The 23,052-nt window shown below is 27.3% G+C and overlaps 1 protein-coding gene across 11 annotated transcripts in view; it reads right to left on the reverse strand.

The window, feature by feature from the left end:
* Positions 1 to 4,551: 4,551 nt before the first annotated feature.
* LOC111630435 (IQ motif and SEC7 domain-containing protein 1-like) overlaps positions 4,552 to 23,052 on the reverse strand; it is a 130,312-nt gene continuing 111,811 nt past the window's right edge. For 9 of the 11 annotated variants that reach the window (XM_023374531.1, XM_023374530.1, XM_023374532.1 and 6 more), the window contains 9 exons: positions 19,540 to 19,621; positions 16,997 to 17,204; positions 16,772 to 16,911; positions 14,366 to 14,491; positions 14,190 to 14,289; positions 12,547 to 12,668; positions 11,540 to 11,750; positions 9,715 to 9,764; positions 4,552 to 5,459 (listed from right to left, as the gene is read on the reverse strand). In XM_023374531.1, the coding sequence (XP_023230299.1) occupies positions 5,229 to 5,459; positions 9,715 to 9,764; positions 11,540 to 11,750; positions 12,547 to 12,668; positions 14,190 to 14,289; positions 14,366 to 14,491; positions 16,772 to 16,911; positions 16,997 to 17,204; positions 19,540 to 19,621 (1,270 nt within the window). In that variant the 3' untranslated portion in view covers positions 4,552 to 5,228. Of the gene's footprint in view, positions 5,460 to 8,125; positions 8,204 to 9,714; positions 9,765 to 11,539; positions 11,751 to 12,546; positions 12,669 to 14,189; positions 14,290 to 14,365; positions 14,492 to 16,771; positions 16,912 to 16,996; positions 17,205 to 19,539; positions 19,622 to 23,052 lie in introns of all 11 variants that reach the window. The other 2 variants (XR_002757524.1, XM_023374529.1) reach the window with 2 other exon arrangements.

Genomic DNA, 23,052 nt, shown 5'->3' on the forward strand with positions numbered 1-23,052 from the left:
ACATGTAACATTTCACGATCAAGATTTCGAATGTATGGGACCGCACGCTCGAAATCTCACAGAATTGTTAGTAGGCTTACTTCTGTATAATCTGTCGTATTTACGTCAAGAAAATATCATTTTAAATAAAATATAGTCTTTACATAAGTGGATATTTTAGCCCATAACTATAGTAACAGTTACGGCTCAGAAATAACTTATTTAAACCTGAATTTAAGCACATTCTTATTTGTAAATTTAATAATGTTACAGAACTACTAAGAGCAATGACCAAATTAATTTATGCAAACTATTTTATATCTATTTTTAGTGTTAATTATAATATCTGAGACATTAAGCGGATATTTCTTACGCAAAATATTTATTTAATGCATGTTCTAAAAATATTTTTATCTCTAAAATGAATTTAATCATAATTTTTTTTAAAAATTGCATTAATAAATGTAGTAAAAACAAGTACGTTATATAAATAAGTAGCCAAATAAAATGAATACAGGTATCCTTCGTATAACAGAATAGTTAGGTTCCAAAATAATTGCCGTGTTATGCGAATTCGTGCTATACGAAATAAAGGACTAAAGTAAAGCATATAGTAGTATACTTTTGTTACCTTATGGAACCTCTCTCGTTATTAAGAGAAATATTAAAGCAATTGATAATTTATTTCCAATCAGTAATTAACTAACAGTCAATCAGCAACATCTTCATGTTTTTTTATATATATTTATCGTAATAAATTTTTATGGATGACGAAATAAAAATGTGTTATTAATCGAAGATTTCTTCTAGCGGGTCGCGTTTGTTCGGTCGAGTTCCGAGCGACGTTTTCCAGAATTTGCGTTCGAATACCGAAATAACGCCATTCGTCATTTTACGAATGATTGCTTACCTACAGTTGGAAAGTTCTCTGGTTAAAAATATTCTGGAAATGAGTATAATAATTCAGTACTTAAGACGTGATATGTTGTTATTTCATGATTTATTGCATTATCTGTAAAGATACTCTGATCATCAAAATTTCTGAAGACAGGCTTAAACTGATCGAGAGAGATTTATCCAAAATTAAATGTCGGATTATAAAAGTTTTTCGGTTTTTTTAAGTATTAACTTTATCCAGTTTACTCACCGGACGTGACATTCGGTCGACCTTTCTTCCCAAACAGCTGTTATGAGGATTGAGCTTTCCGTTAGGTTAGATATGAGAGGAGCGAAGGACCTGACCTAACACTGTTCGGGAAGAAAGACAGATCATACTAATTCTGTCTGATAAAGGTAATAATGTTGACCTTAGATAATGAATGAACTCGCTTTCCAGTTTTTGTGTTTTCTAGGAACATTTGGGAGGGAGAAGAATCTCCCAAATGTTCCTAGAAAACACAAAAACTGGAAAGCGAGAAGTTCATTCATCCTCTTCGTGGTAAAGTTGGGAGGGAGGGAGAAGAATCTCCCAAATGTTCCTAGAAAACACAAAAACTGGAAAGCGAGAAGTTCATTCATCCTCTTCGTGGTAAAGTTGGGAGGGAGGGAGAAGAATCTCCCTCCCAACTTTACCACGAAGAGGATGAAGCGGCAGTTTACCATAGAAGTGAATATTTTCCGAAATCTCCGATGGTACGATCTCTTTCGTTTTCTTTTTCTACACATCTTATTCTCGTATCGTAATTTACTATTTCTCTGTTTTTAGACATGCCGAAAGATGTACTTGGATCATACACACCATATCACTGTACACGAAGATGTACAGTACAATACACCGTTTAACCTTTACTCGAATTCTCGCACTCACATGTCAAACGCTGTACACATGTCAAACTCTCTGTAATTAGACAAAATGAAACAACCCGAACATTCGCTTCCCACAATCTAGCCCTTGGGTCTTCGTCCCGGGAAGCGGAAACGCCAATTTTAAGGATTAAAAGACTTTAAATTGGCGGCCGAAGGGGCTCTAGTAATCACAACTTGCATGAATTAAATGGAATTTCAGACATTAGCATCAATAATCGATTTGTGATGACAGCCGAATCCGAATTTTCGACACTTTACTGTAATTAAAACAAATATGAAAATTATTAAGAAATTCCATGTGTTTATGATAAAATCTAGCAACGAGTTGCGTAACTAACACTACAGACATCATCGACTTGTCAATCTTAGTTACTATTAGGTCATTATCCTTAATATCATTGTTACATTTACGAATTTTGTCCCTTCACTTCACCTCTTTCGCACATCTACCTTTCCCGATCGCCAGGGGCAAGTGGATAAAACAATTGAACATTGGTTCGTGCCTCGCCAACGGACTGTTGCGTGGTTTTTCCGGTTTTCTTCACGTCTAATCGGGCCAATTTCTTATAAAAGTTATCCGGATGAATTTTGCTCTTGGCAGATCGCCAATATATTCGACGTTTAATTCAATCAATCAATCCACTCTTCCCTTTTTTTCACATTATTAACTAAAACTACGTGTAACTTTTTATTCATCTTGGGTATCTTTCTCACAGTGTTCTCTAATGTCCTAATCGTCTTCATACCCAATCTTCTCCAGTGGTACAAGCTTACTTCCATATATCGTAATGTCCGTGAATCCATTAACACATTTTCATACTACCACATTGTTCACTACACGTCATAGTCCCTGCTCGGACAAATTAACTTTCTTCAATATCCACTTCATTTTCTTAACACATCTCAAATCATACTTCTATTGTAAACATACACCGATTCAATCCTCTCAATCTTTACCATAAACTCTGCAGGAATAATCGTCAACTTCAATTATAATCTCTCTCAATCGTGTTCATTTTATAGTTAGCAATATTGAAAGTCTTTCTCCCCACCCCGTGGGCATGAGAAGGGTCTTTTTTCCCAGGCCCATCATGAATTCGGCTTGGCTCGGCCGGCAAGGAACGGAAACTCGACATATCCGGAACAATCTGCCCGTGAAAAATTTCCGAGATTTCTGTCTGTCTTTACCACAAAAAACAAATGGTCGAGACAGTAAGATTGATTTGGCACTGAAGTAATAAATATCAAAAATATGAATTAAATGAATGTAAATTTCTGTAAATTGTTTACAGTAATTTCAGTACCAATTGTAAAAAGGATAATCAAACGTTCATTTTGGTGTTCAAGCAAAATTGCAAGATTTCTTTTACCATTTAATAAATGTTAAGACAATTTCTAACAATTTATTTTAAAAGATTTGTGTAATAAGAAAAGACCATTAGGGAGTATAATTTTAAAAATTTCTAAGTATGATTTATATAATTCTCCTTCAATTTTTCATCCTGTTAAGTGATTCTTACATTACGATCCTTAAATTGTGACGAATTTTCAACATTTTATATAATCGATTATTGAAAAACAGCTTGATATTTTTGAAATTAGATTTTGGAATTTTTTCCTTTTTTGGACGAGTTTTGTTTGCTTCGATTAATAGAAGAATGCCAAGAAAATTTCTCAAGTTAGTCGCGAAATTCCATTAATCATCGGCCTTCAGTTCCTTTCAATTGCCATAAACATCGGCGCCATAAGCGTGGACAGCAAAACGTTCGATAAAATACACATTTATCATTCTACTTAATTAATCGTGTCATAGAAAGATGTATTTTATAGGCATATTTCAATGCAAGTTTCTAGTTTACCGATACAATCATCAATTCGTTCACGTGCAGAGATGACACACACAGCGTAGCCAAAAATCCTATGCACGAAATTTCTGTCAATCTCGATGATAAATTCAATAGACGATGAATCGACACTTAATGTGTGATTATTCGTTGATTTATATTAAAATTGAATATAAAATATACAGTAAAATGACGACCTTAACCTAAGCAGATCGAACCCTACTCAAAACCTCAACTGCTTCAGAATTTCGCTAATTTTTGGTTCGTTATTTCGAAATCCGTTAAATCGGGGTCAATTTGAACCGAGGATCGATCTTATAACGTAAGTGGGGGTTAATTCTTCTTATTACAACTTCTTTAGTAGAAAGGCGTCAGTATCTAAATATAACCGTTAATATAATTTTAGTAGGTTTGGGTGTATTTTTAGACAAAAGAACAGAAGAGAATGGTTTTCGTATCTGAGAATTTTTTTATTGTCATAAATATGGCTGAATGTATATTAAATAAGTACAGAAAATTATACAATGTCTGGAATGAAAGAAAATTGTACACTTTTATTTTATTATAATATAGCAAATCAACAACGTAAAGAGGAGAGAAAAAGATCTGAAGAATAGAAATTATGCATATAAGACAAAAATAATTATATAGATTTTTATATATACGTAGATTATTGTATTCGATCATCTATCCAACGTGCTAAAACGCACGATCCATCGAAAAAACACCGGGACAGAAACCGAATATGACTTTTTGAAAACACTTTACATATACATAGAAATTGATCCTTCACAAATTGGTCACTAACACTTTTCAAATATCGAAACTAGTAAAGTCTGTGGATGGAATTATGAAAATCTTAAACAACAATTTTAGTCTTTTAAGAAAATAATTTAAATTCAAAATAAATTCTCTTTTTTTCCCTTGTTTTCCATAATCTAATTTTACATAAAATATTCGGTGATTAACACAAATTTCTGACTGAATAGTGTGTGAATGAGTACGGGATAGTTCAGTTCTTCGATAACGTAAAGGTGCGGATATATATTCATATATATATAACCGGTTATCAGTTAACAATAGTGAAAAGCCATGCAAAATTTTTTTAAGAACATATATTAAATCTTGTAACTAAATAATAATAATAATAATAATAATATAATAATTAACATGCATATAATTATATGTTTACACCAGAGACAGCTAATGCCTGCGGGTTATGTACAATTTAGTTAGATAATTTACAAGGAGCTATTGCTCGTTATATATATTTACAATTGTTCACTCAGTATATAAATAATACTGGAATAATCTGTAAATTAAAACACAATAAATCATCATTTACCATTTCTTCTTCTTCGTGGTTTTATGTAAGCATTTCAATTTCTTTACGTTCTTTTTTCAGCCAAACTATTTGGCACTCTTTATAAAATATATTATTATTATACTTCTGGTTTTTAATAAAGTTTAAATTAAAAAAAAAATATGAGGACCGCAACGACAATAATTTATGAAGAAAAAGCAAAAGGAAAGTCCCGTGTGAGAATTGGAAACTAGAGTCCCGATTGTTACATGTATATTATATATTTATATCTATTGTTATATGTCGGTAGTGTCCGCGGTTCTACGCACGGGCGGTTTATGGGGCACTTTTCCCTTTTTGCCAAAAAGTCCTCCCAGAAATCCTTGCTGGCTGGAAGGTTTGGTCCCGGAGCAAGACGGACCTGCCGCTTCTCCGTGTCCGGGTCTACCTGCCAGAGTAGACGGATTCGTTTGGGGAGAAGAGTCGTGACTGACCGTACTAGCCGTAGAAGACTGGAAAGATACAGACTGCAATGAAAAATAGAGACTAAATATTAAATTTCCACCTTTTATTATTATAACATTTGTTAAGATGCTGTCTAGTTTGGGGCTATTTTTCTTCTTCCGGATCTCCAACAACAGATAAGAGCCAAGTAATCTTACCTGGCTTGTTTCAGATCAAGCTTTTCTATGCAGAAAATTCTTTAAAAACTTAAATTTTTTTTATAATAATGTAACTAGATAGAATACTGTGGCGAGTGTTCGGCAGAAAAACAGCCCCATTCTAGCCGATAATCGAAAATTAAATAAAAATCTCTCTATATCTGACTTCAAAGAAAACTGTAAAAATAATTAAACACCAATACAGTTACGACGTTACAATGTCTGTTGATATTTACACACTTTTAAGTGGATGTGTTTTAATTAAAAATATAAATATGTAGAAGAAAATTTGTATATTATGGAAAAATATTGATTTGCTCAAATATTAAAATTTGTATTTTAACAAGATACAAATTTCAATACTGAAGAATATAAATATTTCTAAAGTTTATACTTTAACTTGAAAATACTGATTGATTCTATAATAATTTTCACAGTTTATCATCACACTAATTAAAACACTAATGAACCATTTACATAGTTGCAAGTAACGTCATTATCCAATTGGCAGACTTTTCTAGAAATCTGTTATAGTATAGTAGTAATTTTACTAAGGAAAATTAAAGTTCAAAAAGTTAAAGAATAATTTGTGTCATTAGTGGTACAAAACATTTATGTACCTTTGTATTTTGTTCTTTTAAGCAATTTTTCAAAATTGTTTAAAAGAAATTGTTTTATGTACAAAAAGTACATAAAAAATAAGTATATCTCATTAATCTATTAAGATCAATAAGATGTACTCATCTTTTTTATTAAATGATTATAAAAATGCATTACTAAGTTTTCTACAGTAAAACCACATGCCAACAGTTTTACAAAATATAAATATTTATAAATAAATAGTTTAAAAATACAATTTTATGTGACAATATCAAATGAATTCTGGAGGTAGCATGAATCCCATGCTACAAAATTACTCCTAATACCAATGGTTGTAAATTACATAGAACTGTATAATGTGCGATTCATAAATGTGCTAGAAATATCTTTATTCTATGATAGAATTAAATTTGAAACTTATTTCATATCAAAATTTTGTTTTACTTTCACTTGAATCCTTTATATCACTTCTGTAATATGTAAATATAGTTGTTGAATTTGCATTTCAGCATCTTGGAAATTTTTTTTTTCAAACTGTATATACAAAATCAATTTTAATCTTTTTTATCAAATGCTTAATTAAATTAAATTTCTTTCCTTAGTAAATTATTATTAATAATTAATTACGATAAAAATGGTATCAATATGCTATAATAATAATAAATAATCTGTATTAAAGTGATCCAAAACAATGATCACGAAACATTATATTTTTTAGAAATTATTCTAAATTTATTCTTATCAAATTCTCTTGTAAAAATAAAAACTGTACCAATGGAATATAGAACTTTGTAATAATAAATGAATGCAAGTTCAGTATTTCAAAATTATTTTGGAAAACAGGAATTTTTATAATTTTGTTTCCACAAACTGTAGTTAATTTTATGCACATTTGATTTTTTTTTTATTGTTATGTTAAAATTTACAAGTTCAAAAGAAACATTTTAGAGTTTCTTCTGAACCTGTAAATTTTAATTATAATTGTGGTCTGGAGTTTAATTAATATCTTTAAGTTGTTAATGAGAAATTTCATAATTTGTTTTATTCATTAATTAATGATTTTTTCTCTTTTAGTAAACAGTATAATTATGTATTGATATTGTGACAAGCTATATTATTAATAAAAATTATAATTTTGATACTAAGAGTTCAAGTTTTTAATTATATAAAATTATATACAGACTCTCTATTATTCAGGATGAATGGAAAAAATATCATCCAGTTAATCTTATACACTTAGATCCTAAACTAAAGTAAACAGAACAGGTAAATTTAAAAAAAAGTGGGCAGAGGTATTCTATGCAAATAAGAGCATGCTCTTGTGTATGCCAACTTCTTTTGGCTTATAAGAGCACTGTAATGTTATTACAGTGTAAATTAAATGTACTGACATTGTAACTATCCTGTAATATCTTTAGTAACCATTAGTTAATTAAATTAAATTTTTCATACTCAAAATAAATGCTTCTCATACTATAAACATTTCTTTAAAAATAGAATATAATAGAATATAGTGCTGATTTTGCCTTTTATATAAGAATTTGATCTTATACTCTGAATAATCAACATGTTCTTATAAGATTTGTGGAAATATGATGTGATGACTTAAATTTCGGTATCCTGGTTAATTAAGAGTCTAATTTAAATTGGAAAATAATAAAAAAAAAAGCATTATAATCAATTTAAAAATCAAAATGCAATTTATTATATATATAAATTCAAAGAATCAAAAATAATGGTTGTAGAATATTATAAATACTGGTATTTATAATTATAAGTAATATTAAATTTTCTCATTTACAACTTAAAAACTTTCAATCAAATGCCAAAATTATTTTAAAATTTGTTTTGATTCTAAATATAATTGTTTGGGAATATTTTATGAATTTGTCTACTGACAGTTTGTATATTGAATTTGATAGAATACCCACCACTGGTCGGTCAAACTGTTGTGATGGGATCAAACAGAATTATGACAATGAGAACTATTCCTGTCCTCCTACAGCATGCTGAAAAGATAATAAACCACTCAATCAATTTTTACATGATTTGATTTTTATGCTCTTCATTTTGTAATATTTTGCAATCAACTACAATCTTATATATAAATTCTTTACGAGAAGCTTTGTTTGAATGTTAATTTCATTTATTGTAATAAAAATGAATTTTTTAAATTTTATTGGAAAATTATGCATGTGCCTAAATATATACTATGATATTTTTTATTTTGTTTTCCATATTCTATTTTATTCAATTAAATACAAATTATTGCTATAATCATATTTCTATGCTCAAAAAATCTATTCTAATATTAACATTATTTAAACAGTGTATCTATCATTAACTGGAAAGTATAATATATATTACAGGTAACTATGAAATCAATCGATGTATAGATTGATTGGTGATTTATTAATAAATGTAAAGAGATACTTTGAACCAAATATTTATACAAGATTATGCATTTTTACCTTCTTTGAAATTTATATAAAATATAAATTTCAGTTCTGTATTATCACATGATAATATTCTATACATATTTTAACTGCTTAAGTTATAAAGCTGTTTTTCTATGATTTCAATAACAACTAAATTACAAAACAATTTTCTGAATGGGATTAATCCTGATTAGTTTTTCAATTAATAAAAAATTGATAGTTTTAACTGACATATAATTAAAATTACAATATATATTAAATATATGTTCCATTATACAATTCAATAGCATTTTAAAGATATTCATCTTTAAAATGCTATATTATATTTTCTAAAAGTGATTTATGTATTTTTTTGTTCTTAAACCAGGAACATTTATAAAATGGTTATTTAATATATTTTTCCATTATTTTGGTCAGCTGTATGATCAAAGTTTTTATTTCAAAGAAATGTATTTTTAGATTACATTATCTTTTCAATCTACAGTATAAAATTTCATTTGTAAGGAATAATATTTTTCAATTCTATTGCTTTCAAATCAAAATACATTGTATAATAATATGCATAATAATAGTTCTAGACAGCTTACAAAGTTAAAAAATATATAAAAAGAACTATTCTATACCAATATTATGTTAAACTATATTATCCTTACATGCTGTTTTCTTTAAAATAGTTTTAAGATGTCATCTTATAAATCATTGTACTGTATTAGGTAACAAGTTTTGATAAATATGATAAAAAGCATATATCATTATGATTCAATAGGTTAATATAAAGATTGAAGAACATTATTATAAATTTCAAACGCAACTATAAAATAAGCATTAGAAATCTAATTTTCATTTAAAAAGATCACATGTAAAGACATTTACTTTGAGTTAATTGACAATCATTTTTAAAATGTACACAAAGAATTTAATATATGCTTTTTAATAAATTTTCCTGTTAGGAATTACATAGAAGTTGTTAGTTTAATAAACAATATAAAACAAATTTCAAAACTACTTTATTTTATAAAGTTAATAATATTTAAAATTAATACTAATTGATAATTAGTAAAACTACAAATAAAATTACTTACCATTCCACTATCTAATGAACCGGCACTTCCTCTTCTGACTGGTTTAGCTTCTAGAATATAAAAAAGTAATTTGTTATGAATTTCATAAATTAATTTTTATGAAATTAATTTAGCTTATATTTATATATTTTAAGTATACTCATATTAATTGTTATTTTAAAACAGATATTCTTATTAAGACTTAACTAATTTGAATCTCATAACATTATAATAATTTAATATTTACTATGCTATTTTTATTAAATCTTCCAATATCTAACATTATTATTATTAATTTCCTGGGAAGAGATGAAAAACAGTTACAAAACTAAAGAAAAGATTTCTTGAAAGTTCTTATTAGTATCTAAATATATAATATTACTTGTCCTGATTGAATGACTCATCTAGAGCAAACTGCTGAACCTAAAGAGGTGAAATTTGGCACACAGGGTACATCATGAAAACGCACACTAAGAAGGGATTTTTCAAAATTCCCCTGCGAGAGGAGAGGGAGAGGCTTAAGGCTTAACTTAAAGAATGGCTTCTACTGTATTATTTTAGATGCAATTTTTTATTTTCAACTACATTTAGTCTTTATTGAGTACTTAGGTGTATTAAATTTATAACATTTCAGACATTGTTATAAATATTTTTATATATTTCAATTTTTTAACCAAATGCTCAAACCGTTTTAAATTCAAATTTGTTATTGCATATTGGTTCAATTATAAAATAATTGTAAGTGTTCCAGAAAATTGATCAAATTGAAAACAGTTTGTTTGATTCTCATCACTCTCAGTGGTAGGTTTTATATAACAATATTGAACTATGGTTGTTGAAATACTAAATATAAATGGTGTTTGTTTGCAAAATCTGCATGGGTGAAGTTGTGGGTAACAGCTATTTAGTTCATATAAATGTAATGAAGGAGAGCTTTGCATGATTATGACAACACAGTATATTACATTTTTTCCAACAAACGTATTAAAAATATTGTATGAAATTTTCAAACTAACATGAAATGTTGAGGTAATAGTTCTGACTACTCTGCATGATTTTCTGTTTTTTTTAGATAAAAAAGTCCATTTATATATGAATATTCCAAATCTGCATCATCTCAGATTTGATATCATTAAATAATTGTTCCATGTATGTTGGTATGTTAGGAATCTGTTAAACCAGAGATTCCTAACAGTGTCAATGGAATTTTGAAAGGGGTTGATGAACAATCAGACTTTTTGTGCTTTCTTGAGAATTTCAAATAACTTTCAAATAAGAACAACAACAATCATGTAGGAAATTCATTAATTGATTTGCACAAAATCTTGGAAAATAAAAATTTTAAGTGTGTTGGATTGAAAATATGTTTTTATGTGGAAATCAATGCAAGAAAATCCCCTGTATTAAATCTAAGTTATAAAATTAATTTATTTAATGACAACATAATCTGCTGCTTTTGATACTCTTGAGTAGGCTCTGAAATTTTCTTAACAGTATCAACTGAAAATTATTACTCTACATGTAATAATTTTAAGTATGCAAATGTCAAAATTTATGAGAGAGTAATTTTATTGGTTTAGGCTATATACAGGATGTTGACAAGACTTCTCATAATCTACAGTATGGTTAAACATTTAGTAAATTTTATAAATTTGTTTTCAGTAAATTAACAGATTAAATGTTGTGCTTCAGCTTAAGTGTATTGCTAATTTTAAATTTCTCAAACTGTAAAATTTAACATAAAAACTTTTAGATAATTTTTTTCCTCTATAGAATTAGGTAAAGTAATAAATGATCACACATAAAAAGCAAACCATTACAATTCTTTAATGTAATAAATACTTACGTTGTTCATGTAAATCAAGCAATGAATTTGATAAAGCTGAACGTTTTAAATTATTTGACTGACTATCAGGAGATAATTTTCCTTCCTTATTTGCTACTGGAACAATTTCCATATCTGCCACTCCAGAATCTCTGTTTTCTGCTCCTCTTGCCCTCATTACTTTTTGTTTTTCTAATTCTGCTTCTATTCTAAGATTTTCCATTTCATCCATCTGTAAAATTGTATAAATAATTTGTAAATACTCAATAATTGATTGAATATTAAAAGATTAATAGAATGATTTGCTATACATATTAAACTACTTAGCATTAATCTTTTTATTTTGATTTTATAAAGTTACATTTTAAATATATGTATGAAATGCACTTGAGGAAAATGATAATGTCACAAATGTGTGTTTGAATGTGTGATTTTTGGAAAGTAAAAAAATTCTATTATTAGAAGTTTTGACTTAAATTGAATATCAGAATAATAAAAGCTTTTTTTTTATATTTAAACATGTACTAAATTTATTAATTTTAAATTATTCTTATGTGGTTATTTCTTCTTACAAACTTGTTTTCTCTTTCTTTTTTAGCTTTTAACTTATACAACATTTATTGGTATTTTTTATTAACATATATCTTAAATATATATAATTATTTCATTTATGATATTTATTTATTATATTACTATATAGTTTACTACAGTATTTTATGCATGCATGTGGTAAATTATTTTATTTTATTTAATTGTAACAACAAAAATATAATAATGTATAATTTTTACTCTTAAAGATAATTTCTACAGAAAATAAAAATTCTTAAGTTGTACTATTGTTTTGTTGTTTACGTGTTAATTTTAATTAATATACTTCAAAAATAAATAATTTATAAGAATGTAATCTGTATACAAAAGAAATAAGTGTAAAAATAAATGAAAAATATTTAATTCTAAAAAATAAACCAGCCAATGACAATGAACTTAAGATTCAGTTTAAACAATGAAAAATTTTGAATGGTTATTACCTCTAAGATAGACTCCTTCAAATCTTCAACAAATTTTGATCGATCATGTTCATTTCTCGCATTAAATGTAATCAACACTTTATCATCCACTCTTTGGCTCAATCTGATTCCATGTGGATAATCTGTAAATTATTCAAGAAATAAAGGAAAATTACAAAATTTTATTGCTAGAATTTATTAATAATTTTTATACAGTGAGAATATATAATTGACCTTTGCAACTAATGAAATAAAATTGTAATTTTTATTGCAGAGTATTAAAGATAAATGATCTAAGTGCAAAATATACAAATTGATCATTTTTGCACAAAAAACTGCTATATTATTTGAGTGTAAATGCTTTTTATTTTGATAAGCATCATCAGATGGAGCTCATGGAATGTCCAAGTCTCTCTGTGCATTAGTTGATCTGTGTGACTGAAGAGAACTGCACCTGCTATAACAGAAATTAAAAAAAAATCTTAACAAGTGATTTTTAAATAAAAAGTGTCATGGTCGAGTGAACAAAGATGCTCCTGATTGGGTTTTCTTAAACAAGCTTCAGTGACTTAATAGGGTAGGAAAATGTCGTGTGTTCAAGAGGGAAATAACTCTTCAAGTTATTAATTCCACAGAGCTGTTGTACTAGCAGGTCTAACTATTGCATACCAACAAGAAGAAAGATGTCAGTGCTATGCTGGAATTTATAGATGAAGGGAACAGCCTTTTTCAACACTATTTTAAGTAAGTAATGACTGTGGACTTAAATCTTTTCACATTTTTGTACTGTGTGTAGGATACTTAGATCATTTCCAACTGTCTTGTTTGTGAGTATTTTCCATAGTATTTACACAAAAATTCCTCTTTCATTATATGTTTTTGAAGAGCATGCTTACAGAAAAGAACATTTGCTCTATTTGTCATGGAAAAACAGTTTTTGCCATTTTCCAAAAAAAATAGTTTTTGGCATTTAGATCAATTAGCTTTGTCAGTCTAAATATGTAAATGTATTTATTTATTTTGAAAATCTTTTGAAAACACATTTTATAAATTAAAATCAACCTTTTTCATATTTTGCTATATTATGAGCAGATATTTAACAAGGAAGAATCAAATCTACTCAAGGCACAATTAACTAAATCAAAGAATAACAATATACTAGGTATAATAATAATAATAATGAAGTTGAAATATAGGCATTTGAAGATAATTAATATATAATTAAAAGAACAGTTTATTTTTAATGTTTATGTCTTCAATTATGCTATGAAAAAATGAATATTCATTTAAAATTTTCTCTCAATGTATATTTATTTATTTATTTATTTTTATTTTATTTATTTTGTACAAGGAAAATCCTGTATGTACGGGCTATTATAACTAAATTCACAAACTAATAAATAACAATACAAAAGAAAAATTAATACAATAATAAAGCGTGTGACCTCAATATTCAGAGTAAGAATAAATATGTTTAATAAAAAAGAAAATGTAAAAATTCTATTTTGTTTAGTAATTGAAGAAGATAAAATATTCTACCTGAATTTTAAGAACTACAATTAAAAAAAAATTAATTTATTAAAAAGTAAGTTATTTAATTTGGACTACATTAAAAATTAAAATTAAATTTAAAAAAAGGTGCGATATCACAAGTAAGGACTTACAAGGTGCTTCAAATAATGTGACACTCATTCCACATAATGGAAAAGATTGTCTGAAAGTGTAAGTAACACTGTTTTTCTTCTTACTAAAAATTTTAGTTACCTAAAATAAAAAGAAAAAAAAGTTACAAGTTTCTGTTAACATTAAGATGATAAAAATATTGATTACTTCTTCATACCATTAGCATATCATTAAAAAGAAACACTTCCCTCTGATGAATGCCAGGTCTTTCTTTTTTATTCACATCATAAACCTCGTACAGACGACAATAACAAACCAACCGACGATGAGGAAGAGCTAGATTCTGCAATTCAAAACATTATAGAAGTTAACTGTAGAAATTATAAATGATCATCATAACTATTTGTATATAATTACTTTATTTTACATGAAGTAAAAATCATTGCTGTAATTATAATTTTTAAGAACACTTCCAAAATATTTCAATGAATATTTTATGTAATTCAATAAATTCATATATTTTTTTTTTCTCTTTTAGATTCATATACCTAAACAAAGTATTTTGAACTCAGATGTAACAGGATTGTTCTTTCATACATTCCTAAATGAATGTGTTCTGGGAAAAAGTAGCAAAAGAATTTGTGCTCATAGCACTCTTATTTGTACATAACAGAATTGTTATGCACAAATATGAGTGGAGAACATGAATAAACTCTGGCAATTGGAAAGGCTACCAAACCAAGACATTTCAAGAACAGACATTACAAAATTTGAAACTTAATGGAAATCAAACAAATGCCCAGATGATATGAGAAATTATGACGAGTAGTTGGAAAGCTGAACAGGAAAATGTTGCTGCAAAACAGGAAAGTATTTTTGTTTCTTGACAATGCTGCATCACATCTAGACATCCAGCTTGAAAATGTTAAAATTATATTTCTATCAATGAATGCCACTTCAATCTCTCAACCTATGAAATTTTGAATTACTGTCTCTCTCAATCCAAAGTCAAGTACAGAAAAATGGTAATGAAGCACAATAAATGCCAATTAGCATAGTGCTCAAAACACTGAGAAGGCAACTCAATACCTCTAAAGCCATTTTATAGATTTCAAGTGCTTGGACACATGTTCTACCATAAACAATTCAGGGTTGTTTCTTCTAAGTTGGATTTCCTTTCAGCAATGAGAATGTCTACAATCTCATAGAAGCTATTGCAAATGATATGGAAATAACAGTCTCACAAAATGCAGTAGGATTTATCATCACTTCAAACCATGATGTCAACATAGATTCTGAAATTCTAACCAAATGCACAAACAAACACAAAAACAATCCTCCAGTCACTTTGAGATTGTAAAAAAGAAAGAATAATGATGACAACAATGACAACAGCAATTCTTTCACAGTAAAAATGGCATCTACTACAGAACTACTAAGTCACACAGACAGGCCCTGAACTAATAATAAAAATCTTCTCCATGGTAAATATTAACCATAGATTTAAATATAGAATGTATGTAATAAATTTCTTCAGATTTACAAAAGTATGTACAGTACATTAATTTATTTAAAATATTATATTTCTTATTATATATATATAATAAAAAATATAATATTTTAAATAAATATATATATATATATATACACTATATATACTATACTACACACAGATATGCCTTGTAAAACATAATACTTCTACAACATGGTTTGAAAATTGGGCATCTCCCTTGTACAACACAACTTCCTGTTTCACTAACAAAATTTTGGAAATCCATACAAAATTTCACTATTTTTAAGTGTAAACTTCGTTATTTGATACTTTTTTTTTATTTCAAGTAAGCATGCATTTCATCTCAAATTTGCCCATGGATTTTAGAATATTGAAATTTTCAATTTTGTGTTTTTCTTCAGGTTTAATGAAAACTGATAGTGCAGTTTGTTTCTTTCATGTCCTAGCTTTCCTATCAACCTGGTGTTGTCATCACTGCTTTCAGACTAGCCCTTATGACTGTCACAGGGCTTTGTTTTTAAAGATTAATCTTTGTATTTAATAAAGTTTATTTTTAGATAAGTGTTATTAAACCTTTTTTAAACTGTAGGTAAGCAATCATCCGTAAAATGATAAATGAAATATGGCAGTATCATGGTACTTGAACACACATTCTTGAAAAAGTTGCTCGTTACTCAACTGAACAAACGTGCCCCACTAGAACAAATCTTTGATTAATAATGCATTTTTATACATATAAATTTTTCATGATAAAAATAAATAATATGAAAATGTTGCTGATACTTCTGATCAAGAACAACAAAACAGTAGAGATGACGTTGATACTTCGTAAAAAGAAAATGACCTAATCTAACTAAAATTAACATTAACATGTAATACAGTACTTTCAATTGTGATTGTTAGTTAATTATTGATTGCTTTAATAAACATATTTCTCTTAGTAACAAAAAAGAATAGTATACTTTGCTAACTTTTGGAATGTAACCCTATGTTTTGTATAGAACAAATTTGCATAACATGGCACTTTTTCAGAACATAACTACAGTGTTATACAACGGATACCTGTATATAATAAAAAATTTAATAATTAGAAACTAGAGTTATTCTTACCGGTTTTTTACCAACAATTGTTTGTTGAACTTTGAGAACTTGAGTTACATGATCAGATCCTGGCTTAAATTCATTTCCTTTAATTCTTTCATATATACCAACAAGCATATCCCTGTCCAAATCATTTCCATCATCCACACCTATAAAAATGACATTTGTATTCATCACTTTTTCTATTTTAAGCATATTGGTATCTACTAAATATGTCTAGCATTAATAATTTACCTCTGAGATTTTTAATAAAGTCTTCAAGTTTCATTCTTTTTTCAGCTTTCATATTTGGTGTATGAGAATCAGTATTTAACATTATAATAGCAAAGGCAAGTACAAACACAGTATCAGCATTTTGTAATTTAGCAACAATGTCTCGATTGCATTCTATATATCTGTGGCTAAATACTTCTACTAATCTCTCAATTTTTTGAGCTTCACCCTAAGAAAAACATAAGAAATAAAATCTTAATGTTTCATTTAGAGTAAAATACATATAATGATTTACTAAATCTGTAATGATTATGGCTACATATTGTATTCTGTTTATTAAGTTAAGTTTTATTTTGTTTTTATTTTATTATAAAAAATATATATACTGTTTAAAAAATAAGAAGTATTAAAAGACTATAGCACTAATCAAATTCAGAAGAATTAATGGATTTAAAATTTGTTCAACTGACAATCAACAGAATTGAATGATTATCTTAAGATATGAGAATCTCAATCATTTTACCAAAATGTAGAAAAAGATTTTTAATTATAAAAAATTTATATAATTTTAAATGAAAGAGATGTCACAGACTATGTATTGTCTTGAATATTTAGAGTATTTTATTAGTATTTAATTTCAATTTATTTGGCACATGAATACGAAAAGTGCAAGTACTTGCAATTAAAGTAGTTAATATTAACATTCTTTTATTCAAATTCCTATGCAAGTCAATGTATAATTGAGGCAGTGTGTTAACAAAAACTCTTCTGTGCACTCAGAATTGTGTTCATTCTCAAAATCTGTTTGATTGATTTTGATTAAACTTAGTCATTTTCCATTAATTGCAACAAAGAACCTGAAACTGTAATAATAAATGGAGGGTCCATGACTTTGTTTTCGAGATATACAGTCATTTCTCCAGAGTGCATGACAAAGTGATATCACACAAATCACGCAACTTTATCGTGTAATGTTTCGCAGTTGCCAGCACATGTTCTATGGGCTTACACAATTGAGTTTGTTCTCAAAATTTAATAGGCTGATTTTGATAAAACTGTGCCATTTTCCATTAATTGAGATGAGAAATTCAAAAATGTAATGAGGGTCCACTTAAATTAAAAAGTTCAGCAATGAGTTGCTTAACTTTCCCTGCGCCATTTAAAATTTTGGTGGTGCTATTTGTTACGATATTTCATTTAAAAAACTTTTTGCCATTTTATAATAATTAAAAATATAAAAAGCTTAATTTTGAGGATAGGGATGGTTTTATAAAAAAAATTTCAAATGCTAATAACAAGTAAAATTGTCTTTAAGTCCAACTCTACTCAAGTTATGACACATGACCGCCTTTTTCTTCCACCTCCTTGACCTTTAACCACAAAAATTTAATAGCATCAATCTCCCTAATACACAAACATCCCTGCAAAATTTCAGAAATTTTCAACAAAAAACACATAAGTTATTAAACTTCAAAGAGGATGAACAAAATTGTGCCCCCCCACATACACTAACACCCATACATACAGAAAAACTCCCAAATTTTTTTGCAATTTCTGACATTTTAAGATCACAAGTGCAAAAATGTAAATATCTTGGAAAAGTCATTTTTTGATTGATTGCCATACTTTTCCTTTGTTATATATAACAGAACCAGGAAAGTAAAATTAGGAGTCCATGACATCCTTTTTGATATAAGTACAAAGGTATTAAAGTAACAATATCTGTGCTCTCTGATGTGATGGAGTACGCCTAATGAAATTTAGGCCTAGAGGTCAAAAATAAAAACAGCATTGCATACATCTAATGCACCTATAGATAACGATGGTTGTGAAAAATGAACAAAACACAAGAACAAAGCAATTAATATCAACTGCTTTTTTCTTAAATTGCCTCTCTGTGTCAGCAAGTGCAAGGATCATGTGTCCCATGGATGGCAGGTACAAGAATAGCCTCTTTTGTGGTGCAAGTGCGGGAATCGCTTCTTTCTTTCTAGCTCAATCTCAATTCTATTGTGACATGACAAAGTTATGTGATATCCAAGTAATAATTTAATTTTTGAAAAGTATCACAACAGAAAGAAAACTTGATCAGAGAGAACACATTAATAAGTTTCTAGAACATGTTATCATTTATAAGAAAAATTATCAATTTTTATATGATTGAAAATCATTCAATATGTTTTGTTCAAAGTCTACAATATAAGTTTTAATAAAATGATAAAACTTAAATGCATTTAAGGCTCAATGGTTCTAGTCTAATTCACAATAATAATAATGTACAAGGAACTTGATAATACAAAAAGAATTTTAGTTAAATGAAATTTTTAAAAACGTCATATTAAAAACAAGTAGTTCAACTCTGCAAATATAGTTGTTTTCATTTTAAAATTTAATTTTAGAAAAATAATGTTCCTTAAAAACGTATTTTTGTTTTTAATTTTAAAATAACTATGAAAATTGTATTTAAATTTATCAAACAGTATTATTCAAAATTACTGTAAGATTTTGATTAAAATAAACTTAATAAATATAATTTACTAAATTACAAATGAAATAGTACTCACTGGCATTCTGAAAAAGGTCTGAAATTTCCTAAGTGCAACATCTACTTGCATTCCTGCTAAATCTAATTCTTGTACGAAACATCTAAAATTAATTATTTTAATTATTAATTTTATATATAAAAATCATTAAAATTTAATATTTATTATGTATAAAACTCTAAAATTAAGTAATATAAACAACATTCAAATTTAGTCAAAGAGTTTATTCTAATGCAACACGACTTCCTAACAAACAACGGAATCTCAGTGTTTTCAAAATTGAAAATTTTAATACAAATTAAAATTTTCTTCCTTATTTCATTGTTAAATGATTGTTGAATTTCAATGATAGTGTTTTAATTACTGAATATAAAATAAAGTATTATACATATTATAAATAGTATATTTTTATATTGCAAAATAACAGTGTATTATGTGAATACATGTTTGAGTAAAGAATTTAATTATATAACTTGACATTTAAAGATTGTTTACAACTTCATTTTTCATATTTNATGATAAAATTATTTTAAAGCAGACAACTTTGCATAATACTATACAGAAGTTTATATGATACATGATTCAATTTTGGGAAGAAGAAATGCTTTCACTGTTTATTATTATTAAGGTGTAATTAAGACAAAGCAAACTTTTAGTATTAAAATAACTAGAGAAAGCTTAAAATATAAAATAATTTTAAACAGTTCAAACAAATTCATTTTTAAAAATGTTATTCTGTTAAAATGAGTTAGATTTTAGAACAAATCTTTCAACTCTTAAGCTTGTACTTTGATATTAAATCATTATCAAATAACTATAATCTCATATCCTGTTTTACATATTTTTAAGCATAAAACTGCAATAAAAACAAATAAAAAAATAAACAATTATCCATAGGAGTAATTCAAAAAGATATTATTAATATAATAAATGAAACTAACAGAAAATTAAAGAAATTATGTATCAGTTTAAACAGAAAAATTGTTTATCTAGTTTATCTTAAAGGTTTATTAAATTTATTATTGTATACCATACATTCATATTGCCAAAGATATTTATAAACTGATTTATTATTCATTTAACCATTTACTAAAACAATCAGATTTGATTCAATAAACAGTATAGGAAAATTCCTGCTAGTAGTATATTTTACATTATGAATATTGCAAAGTAAGATATATGTTTTTTTTGGTAGATAGTCTTAAAATGAAACTCAAATAACTACAAATTTACATAATTATCTTCATACAAAGTCATTGTATATAATTTGCTAAAAAAACTGAAAACTATGATGGATGTTTGAAAGGTTATTGTTATTACATTTAATAGTCAAAAGATTATTCTTGAATTGGTGGACTTACAATATCTAATCATTGTATGAGGATAAACATATCCAGAAAAATTAGCACCAAAAGAGTGTTTTACAGCCATATTCACAATCAAGAATCAAGAGTTAATTAGAAGTTAATCAATTGTATTTGCGTTACTTTTAGTACATGAACATTTATTGGTTAATTTTTAACTCTAATTCTTCATCCTTGGTTATGAATATGGACATTAGTGATTCAAAATATCTTAAAAGCATCATAAAGACATTATTATTATATTTATAGAACTTATTTCTTAATAAATTTACTGTATATCCTTTTTGAAATCATAACAAGATGTTTATTTTTAGTTAGCTTTGTTTTGAAACAGTTTATAGTTAATTGTTTAAGTATTATTATTAAATAGAAAAAATAGAAAAAAACACTCAAACACCAAAACAATCCAGCAAAACACCAATAAATTTAATGAAAACTAATGTTTTGACTACTTTAAACAGTCATCTTTACGTTAACATATGTTCTAAATTCTAAAATTCATAATTCAAACAAAATATTTAAAAGGATAGAATGGATCTCTGCATTGTAGGATGTTCAGTGCAGATCCGTTCTATCCTTTTAATCACTAATACATAATAAAAATCAGATATATGTGAACAAAATATTCTTGCATCAACTTGTTTTTATATAAAGCTAGGTCTAGAAAAAAACTATCTTAAATTTTTAGTACAGTGGAACCTCACTTAACGAGCATAATTTGTTCCAGAATCATACTTGTAATGCAAAACAATTGTTAAGCGAAACAATTTTTCCATTAGAAATTAATGTAAAACACAATAATTCATTCAACACCGAAAAAAATACTCAAATATTTTATGTACAACGTTTATTCAAAGTAAATTGTACAATGTGCATTGTTAAGGAGCGTGAATCATCATCATCTTTTCTTCTAGCGTGGAATGAACCAACCTGTAATGAGAATTCAATTTGCAGGGGGGAAAAAAACACAGATAATATGTTTGATAAACACTCCAAACAATATGCCAAATTCTTGGGCTATGTAAAGTCTATATAAAGGATATAATTAAATAATAGAAATTAATTAATTTGACTATATGTAGGCAGTCATGCTTCCATTTCATATTAAATTTAATAATTATAAATACCGATAGTTAATTTTTAATTCAGACATTTCTAAAATTTAATTTGGAATTGGTCATTAAATTTAATACGAGATGGAAGCATAACTGCTTACCTCTAGTCAAATTAATTAATTTCTATTATTTAATTATAGCCTTTACATAGCCCAAGAATTTGGCATATAGTTTGGCATGTTTATTAAATAACGGGCTATGGTTGTTGATGTTTAAAAGTAATATGTGTGAACACAAGTTTGGAAAAATATGTGATCACCAGCGACACTAAGATGCTAGCGGAATGAGTGCTAAACACAGATTGACGGAGCATGTGCACAATTCGGGACTTTCCCTCTTCTTGTCACTCGTTATGCGAAGCATTGCTTGTTAAGTGAGGCAGTTTTTTACAATTTGTTTTGCTCATTATGCAAGGTGCTCGTTAAGCGAGATTCCACCGTATTAAAATAAATTAATGACTTTTTGAAGGTTGATTTGTGCAATCAATAAAATACAGTGGAACCTCGGTATACGTCTGCTTTAGAATACGTCAAATTCGGAATACGTCCTGTTTAGACGAAACAAATTTTGCTTGGTATACGACTTAATTCAATTACTGTATACGCTCCCATCTATGAACAAGTTGCACTATCGGTATACTACACCAGACTAGACGTTCGCGGTGCCACAGTTTATAACTTTGTTAAATTTCTTCTGATTTTAATTTGTAAGTAAAATTTTATTATTTTTATTAACCAAGAATTGCAAAAAGGCAACAGAAAAATAAAAAAATGACTAGAATCACAATGGAACTGAAAAAACAGATTGTTGAGAAATATGAAGGTGGCACGCGTTTTCGAGAGTTAACTGTTGCCTACCATATTCCGAGAACGACGATATCGACAATCGCGAAAAATAAAGACATTATTAAATCTACTAACGTTGCAAAGGGGTTAAATCAATTTCTAAGCAGAGATCGAAGACATTAGATCGTGTCGAGAAATTGCTTTTGCTTTGGATAACTGAAAAACAGTGTGCCGGCAACAGCGTATCCGAAGAAATTTTATATTTTTCAA

This window comes from Centruroides sculpturatus, unplaced genomic scaffold (assembly GCF_000671375.1).
Source record: "Centruroides sculpturatus isolate CEXI.00-Female unplaced genomic scaffold, Cexi_2.0 scaffold383, whole genome shotgun sequence".
Lineage (NCBI taxonomy): Eukaryota > Metazoa > Arthropoda > Arachnida > Scorpiones > Buthidae > Centruroides > Centruroides sculpturatus.